This window comes from Diadema antillarum, unplaced genomic scaffold, assembly GCF_040938485.1.
Source record: "Diadema antillarum isolate AM-2024a unplaced genomic scaffold, OU_Dant_1.0 seq00002063_RagTag, whole genome shotgun sequence".
In the NCBI taxonomy this organism is placed as follows: Eukaryota; Metazoa; Echinodermata; class Echinoidea; order Diadematoida; family Diadematidae; genus Diadema; species Diadema antillarum.
This window is the reverse complement of record NW_027272710.1, coordinates 94248-101822: the sequence shown is the minus strand read 5'-3', so window position 1 is coordinate 101822 and position 7575 is coordinate 94248. Positions and strand designations below refer to the sequence as shown.

Sequence of the window (7575 nt, the reverse complement as noted above, 5' to 3'; positions counted from 1 at the left end):
AATAATGAAAACAGCAACACCAGAGTCTACTACATGCTACACGATATCAACGTCATATACTGGAGTTTCTACCTTCTTACCAGAATAAATTACTTAAAGACTCAGGGTCAGTTTCAATCGTGATATCCTGTGGTATGGACAACAGATATCCATAAATTACAGGAACACGTCAGTTTCCGGAAGTGCCTATACAATGATCTTATCGTTATGTCAAGGATACAGCATAAGGGATAGGCAGGAAAGGAATTACAATGTGCCGCAAGAAAACTGGTCAGGAGTTAAAGGGAATTGTTGAAAACATCGCGAGGAAAGAAGAAGTGATCGCGACGGCTCGAATAATCGGGGGACAGCGTTATGTCAGACAGACATTAACTCTTCATGTGCCATGGTGGAAACCCCCCTTGTGCCACATTATTCTGAGAAACTATAGGTTTCATGCTTTGAAAAAACATCCTGTTTTTCACGTCTATGTAACTTCTATAGATTTCTGTTGATCTGGACAAATAGTGAGTAAATTTATAGAGAAAATGCCAAACTTTGCTTTGATGTGTTATTGTATGACAAATCTATGGTTGTTTTTCTTTCACATGACCAGTAGCTACATTACTGCCAAGGCATGACTTTTGCACACAAAGAAGTGACAGAAACTTAGAAATTACTCTCAAATCCAGTTGAGAACACCTCTTGATAATCAATCACTACATAAAATGCAAGCTATATGTGTGAGGAACGGAAGCGCGAGAAACGCTTTTATTGTACCGCGGCATTTGGCGATTCGATCGGATTAGGCGGATTGGTGCGCTTGAGCAGAATATGCGAAGTTGGCACGCCGTCGACTGAGTCGGACGTGCGAACGTGGCACAATGTTAAATTTACGACGTTTAATACGACGATCGCATTGGCCGTTCCCTCCTCTCCCCGGGTTATGATGCAAAACAGCTTTAGATTACGTGGAGACTCATTAAACTTATCCAAAGTAAAATGGCGCCCCCAAATAGGAACAGTGCATCTCTGCCTCGTGAATTGAGCAGACGTAAAATAGCCCAAAACGAGAATTGAAAACTCAAAAGATGCGAGCTATAAATAGATCGATTTTGATAAAGTAATTTTGTGCATGCGCAAAACATGGCTTTTTTGTGTGTGTTTTTTCATGTTGTTGTTGTTTTCTTCTCCTCTGTTCGCTTGCGTCGCAAAAATGTAAAGCTCCCTAATGAGAGATTTTTGAAAGGGAATGGAAAAAAAAGAGCAGAAGATAGTCCGCACAGTATGGGCAATCTCCGAGGTGGCACATTGTACAAAGGAAGAAATAGAAATTCAAGAGGGAGGCATTTGTCAAAAAAAAAAAAAAATAGATTGGCAAAACATTTTATTCACTATGTGAAAGGTATCTATTGGTAGTGTAGTCCCGAAGGAGTTAACATGTAGGAGGACCTCAACGGTGAAAGCAGGACATTCACTCGTATCCCAGGGCTTTCTGTGCCAGGGATTTAAATTGGACAGTGCTTTGTGTTTTAGGCTGTGGGGTTTTTGGTGCCAATCAGCACTCACAGCACACAAAGCGTCAAGGAAGAGAAAATAATGTTCGTCAGAAATACACATTCAAATATACATTATAATAACAACTCAGTAATCTGTCTGAACTGACTTCTACATTTCCGTTGATATTCAATGCTATCATTGTTCGTTTGTTGCTGTTTTTTTTTTTTTTAAATCTGTAGTACTCTCTGGTCTTGCTCGCATTTGACATCAATCAACCATGAACCTGATCATACATTGTACAAACCCCAGAAAGTGTCATATTCTAAGAATGCATGATCATAAGCATGACCAATGTCTGTTCAGGTGGAGTCGCGGTTCCCTATGTCCACTATAGCATGCTAATATATCTCGACGAAACACTATTGGCAGCTGCGCACGAAACTGTTCCGGCTAGGTAAGTTCTTCGGCCATTTTGCTGCTTCTGTGATGCCTGGCGCACTGTATTATGAAGAAACCTTTCAACAAATTCAACACGTTTCCTCCCATTGCAAGGGCTAAAGATGGCGCCGTCGAACTTCGATGACAGTGCCCAGAATTGTCAAAACAATCACCGTTCAGTTCTCAAAGAACAAACAGCAGTGTGAACTCTACAATGCAAGGTCGAACAAAAAAAAACAAAACAAAACAAAACAAAACAAAACAAACCTTAAGTCTTAGGTTCATCAACTGCTTTAATCACTGCATGTACGAATATCGGTAATTCTCATATAAGTCTGGCTGCGGAAAGTACGACGGGATGCGATTGGGCAAGTTTGAGTAGCGGTCGTTATCGTGTCCACCTCGTAGCAGTTTCCTCGGGCAAAGTATGGCGGGGCCATCTGCGTCCCCTACCCCGGAAGTGATTAATGACTCGTAATGGTTATCAGTGAGGTCGCTGGTGAGGAGGTCAGAGTAAACGAGGTGAATCTTTTTATCTTCCTGCTCGTAGGTGGGATTGGTGGCCAGCTCGGGCGATTGGTGGTGGAGTGGGCTGTCCTCGATGGCTCGCATTCTGGATCTGTCAAGATCGGTTTAATAGGAGACAAATAATTACTGCCCCGGTGATAGTCGTGACTGTATGACAACAGTGATGATGATGATGATGATAATATCACAACTGATGAGTAACAATTTGAATGACTTCGGTATTATCATCATTGTTTTTGAAATTTGATATCCTTATAATAATATTTATTATCATCAACGTTGCTATTAACTTCTTTGAAATAATCATGAAACCGACGATTAGTAATATTGTATAACCAGCGTATATGTGTGTGTCAAGCTCTGTACATTGTTTTTTGATTCTACACTTAACCCGTTGAGAACGGACTGATTTTTCTATAACACGTGTTTCCCATAGACACCTGCACCAGAATACTGAGGATACTTGACCTCAACGGGTTCCAGTGGTGAAGTTGGATATATTACATGGTAGGTTGGGTTTGGCATGTGTGTCATTAACATGTAATGTGTTAGTATGCACTATGTATTTCAAAATGTCGGTTTCTATGTTCACAGTTAAGAACGGTTCTTGCTATCTCAAGGCTTTCCCTCTTCTTTTCGTTGGCTTCCCCGAAGAATACACCCCTTCCTCCACCTCTTCCCCTTTCCACTTTTGGAGCTTTAAGGACAGAACGTACGATGGAATACAAAACAATTCAACGAGCAAAATACTGTCCAATGCTAGTCGACCCTGGCACTTCTTACCTTAATTTGAAATTCCAGACAAGAACAAAGGAGATGACGAGGATACCAACGAAGAACAGGCTGCCCATGATGACTGCAAGGTACTTCATTTCTTCACCTGTCGTGGAAGCAAGAGTGCAAATAGGAAAACACAAGCGTGAGATCATAACATGGCGGAAAGTTTCAACAGTTTCAGCAAGAATTGAGGCGAGGGAGAAAACAGAGTGTCGTGTAGAACCATGTGTACAATACATGGTTCCATGACATTATTTTGCTCCTGTGACAATTGCTCCCATGGAACATCTGCACGCTAATCCAAACACAATTTCCATCAACAAGCATAACCCTAACCCTAATCCTAATCCTCACATCAAACCAAACGTAAAAACCTGTCACAACCCTAATGCTAACCCCAAGCCCTTGAAGAAAATAAGACAGGAGCAATTGTCGCAGGAGCAGATGTTGTGTCACCACAATTTACAGTTCAGCTGCCCTCCCCCCACTCCCCCCCCCCCCCCCCTCGCGTCTCCACAGGCATTGACCCTAATACGCTTCAAACTGATGAGACGAAATGATAATTCCCGGCATACATTGATGGTCAATCGATTTGACTTCAATCTCCTTATTTCAATATCACTATAACGTCACTACAAACATATGAGTATATGAATATAAGAACGACCCAAGTCCATGGAAGACCATTTCGAGTAAATAAAAAATAAAAACTTCATATTTTTTTTTGTCCAATAATATTCTATTTAACTGTGATGGGAAGGCAACATTGTATATACAAATTAGAACGCATATTATTATGACAATTAACATTTACATTAATTGTGGAGAGGCCATTTTGTGTGGTGGACTTGGGTCGTTCTTTGATTCATATGGACTTTGGTCGTTCTTTGATTCATATACATTATATTCTGCTATAGAGATGAGAGAAGGATGAGAGAGGGCGCTATTATATGAATGTAAGAATGACCCTTGATATAAGATTTAACTCATTTATTTCAGGCACTTCCGGGGGTATTTAGGATTTATCATATATACACAAGATGAGTCCATGCATAAGCTACAATTTCCCATGTCAAACTGAATTTGGCCAAAAAATGGACTTGGGTCGTTTTTATATTCAGGTCTTCATATTCAATAAATATGAGATCAATTTATTCTATACACAGGCTTCATCACCTCAGACACAGCGACACCAATAGTATTCCCTTTATGTATCATGAAAGACGTGAAAAGCATTATTAAAATTCACAATCATTTTCGTACTTTCCCCTTTGTACTACAGTAAAGCTATATTTACTTGAATGGGCGTCAAAATTTGTCTCGTTCATTCGTTCAGTGAAGACGTGGGGAGATTTTGTTGTGTGTACTTTGGTTCTCTTTAAAACCGTCGCTGAGGGCGTTGTGGCCGTTGTATTCGATGATACAGTTTTCACGAATTTCAGTGAAGATGTCGACGATAATTCCGTGGACTTGCCTGGCGTCGACGTTGTCGTCGTCCTTCTCGTTGTCTGTGATGATGCTGGTGTTGTAATACTCGGTGACGATGCCTCGCCAGTAGGCATCGTCGTATTTACTGCATACGATCATATGATATTACGGACAAACGATCAGCAATCTGATAAAGAGTATAATTATTCTATCTTTCTTTTTCATTCATATACACTGCTGTGTGAAGAAAAACATACCACAAGACGTTGACATAGGAAGGCGCTCAGTAATGTCCTGTGAATAACTTAATTGTATCACAATTTTTACACTGAAAATTTTGGTAGTTTTTGGGAGGAGACACATGGAATAATGTCATCAGGGCCCTGGATAAGTCAGCAAATCAAAAGCAAGTGCGGTATCAGCCAATCAGAATTGAGTATTTGAAGACTTATGTTTGATTTTTTTTTAACTTATGTTTGATCTATCCGCACTGTCCACGAAAATACAGGGGAAGAAAATGAATAGGCAAAGAAAAATTACAAATGATAATGCTCTCACACAACTTTAATCAAAGAATTTACTAGCTCTTACATGCTTAAGTCTGAAGACGCAGTTAAATACAAATCAATAGTTATGTTTCGAATTGCATATTGGTCTGTCATCCACCAAATTCAAACAACAATCTAACCAACGGAAAAAAAAAAAACGAAAGAGAAACAAGCAACGAACGTATGAAATATCATTCTCCGAATAAAATGATGTATCAGATTTACAACTTAAAAAACAAAAGAAAAGAAAGTGAATCGAAAGGAGAAGTCTCACTTTTGTATACGGCAACTTTTCCAATTCCTCCGCATCTCTCGTTTGCGTACCCCGAGCAGGGATGCTGGCACCCCGAATCCCAGTGCTGACCGTAGCGCGCGTATTGCGAACCTGCGCGTCCGCAATAGCACTCCTCCCCGTATTCCAAGCCGGCGTAGGAGTACCCCCTCTCTCGGCAGTAGTTGAGACACACCACGACGGACATGTTGGTGCTGCTGATGTAGACAGCGTCGGGCAAGGCACGTGCATACGTCTGGTCTCCATAGCAACCAAGATAGCCGAGTTCTACGTCAAATGATGGAAATGATAAGCCTACAAACTCTGGTTGCAATACATATAAATACACATTCAAATCCAAAGCAAAGGACCTTTAACAAAAGACGTTAGATATTCCTTGGAGGTGACGGTATAGAGACCACTCTCATACCTCACCGTGCTTATATAAAAGGTTATAAAATCAAGGATAAATTGTTTTTCATATGAATAACATTTGAATATAACTTACCACTTCATCAAAGTTTATACACTGTGAAAAAAACACATTATGATGATTCGATCAAACCTTTTTGTAAAAAAAAAAAAAAAAAAAAATCAATCATTTCACTTTGCAACATTCGTTCGGACGCTACAATTTTGGCAGGGCTTGTTATGTTAAGTCTATAAAAAATGGTATCAAGGCAAACAAGTAGGTTAAAAAAACATTCAAAAGTTGACTTGCCGGAAATTACAACCAAAAACAACAAACAAACAAACAAATAAACAAACAAACAAACAAACAAACAAACGCCGTCATTTCTGACACATTCCTGATATTTGAAAGTGTGGGAAAACTGCTTCAAATTGAGACCTGCTGGTTAAAGCACATTCTGACCACAGTTATAGATCACTGCACTATATTACGCCAGTGGGTGTGTCACTTTTTTTTTTAACCATACGCTTATCAATTTTCGGCATAGAAAATTTGCTAATTGTCTGATTAGTTCCCTTTTTACCTTGTTATAACGCTTTTATATATGCCAGCATAATCAACCAGTCAGCATGTTGCTATTCCTTCTATCCTATTCTTTGTTCTAGATACATCGAGCTCCTATCATGTGGGACCAAGGTATATTTTGTTACTTTTCCTTTCAAATCAGGTCGGTAGAAATTGAAGAATGAAACGAGTTAACTCCATTTTTTTTTTTTTGGGGGGGGGGGGGTCAATTTTGAGAAATTCTGGATTTAACCTTGCTAGAAAATAATACGAAAATATGGGATATCTTTAGTTACAACACCAAGTCAAAAGAATATTTATTGTTATACAACAAGTGAGGGATCATCGGAAAGGTTTTTTTTTTTTTTTTTTTTGCTCTATCTGATACTGGACTTACTATAACATGTGTTCTTCATAAAGGCACATGACGTATTGTGTGAGCAAATTCTTGAATGATAAACTGTTTAAACCTGCCTTCCTTCAAATAGAAAGCAATGTTATGTGAAATCAAACCCGTAAGCGCATTCTTTTTTTTTTCAATGAACACTGCAAACACGTAGCAAATAAAAACATACAAAATAAGAGAGACAAAGAGAGAGATTAGATAAAATTCATATACGAGATGAGCCATTTCAACCACGGAAGCGCAAGCAAGCCTGCCGGAACACACCTGCTGGGATGCAAATAGCGCGGGAACTAGGAAATGACAACATTATGACGTCACAGTTAAAGGTAAATCCGCTTCATACGCGAGGGTAATCGCTGGTAATGGTTTTTTGGGCCCCGTAATGACAACAGTGGGTATGTATAACAGTACAATGCGTAAATTCGCATTGTTTGAACAGACACACATATACACACACAATGGCACTTTAAGATCGTGGATAATGTAATTATGGTCCGTAATGTGATTATACCTGATGTGTTCTACACGCGTCAATATTTAGCACACAGACAAAACGTGTCGGGCACTGTAACCCACGAGAGGTTAAGGGGCTGATCTACAAGTCATTTTGCGTTTCTCATCTTTATGTCGCAGCAGATGATGTCATGCTTCCGTTTCTGTCTGATGAGATAATTGGGAGCAAATTTGTATCTCTTTTCTTGGTTTCGCAGTTTTCTCTTATTTT

At 39.5% G+C, this 7575-nt stretch overlaps 1 protein-coding gene across 1 annotated transcript; it reads right to left on the bottom strand.

Annotated features, from left to right (window-relative positions):
* Positions 1-2214: 2214 nt before the first annotated feature.
* Positions 2215-5677, bottom strand: LOC139713782 (uncharacterized). Its single transcript, XM_071625485.1, has 4 exons — positions 5473-5677; positions 4520-4795; positions 3229-3325; positions 2215-2536 (listed from the first exon to the last, which is right to left on the bottom strand). Exons 1-4 carry the CDS (start codon positions 5675-5677, stop codon positions 2215-2217), a joined length of 900 nt encoding a protein of 299 aa, XP_071481586.1.
* Positions 5678-7575: the final 1898 nt, after the last annotated feature.

Bases quoted from the DNA above. Each gene is read 5' to 3' on its own strand.
- LOC139713782 (XM_071625485.1), bottom strand. From the start codon at position 5,677: ATGTCCGTCGTGGTGTGTCTCAACTACTGCCGAGAGAGGGGGTACTCC. The intron at 3,326-4,519 runs GTAAATATAGCT...CTTCCACGACAG, and splicing joins AAATTTTGACGCCCATTCAA to GTGAAGAAATGAAGTACCTT. The intron at 2,537-3,228 runs GTAAGAAGTGCC...CGATCTTGACAG, and splicing joins GTCTGGAATTTCAAATTAAG to ATCCAGAATGCGAGCCATCG.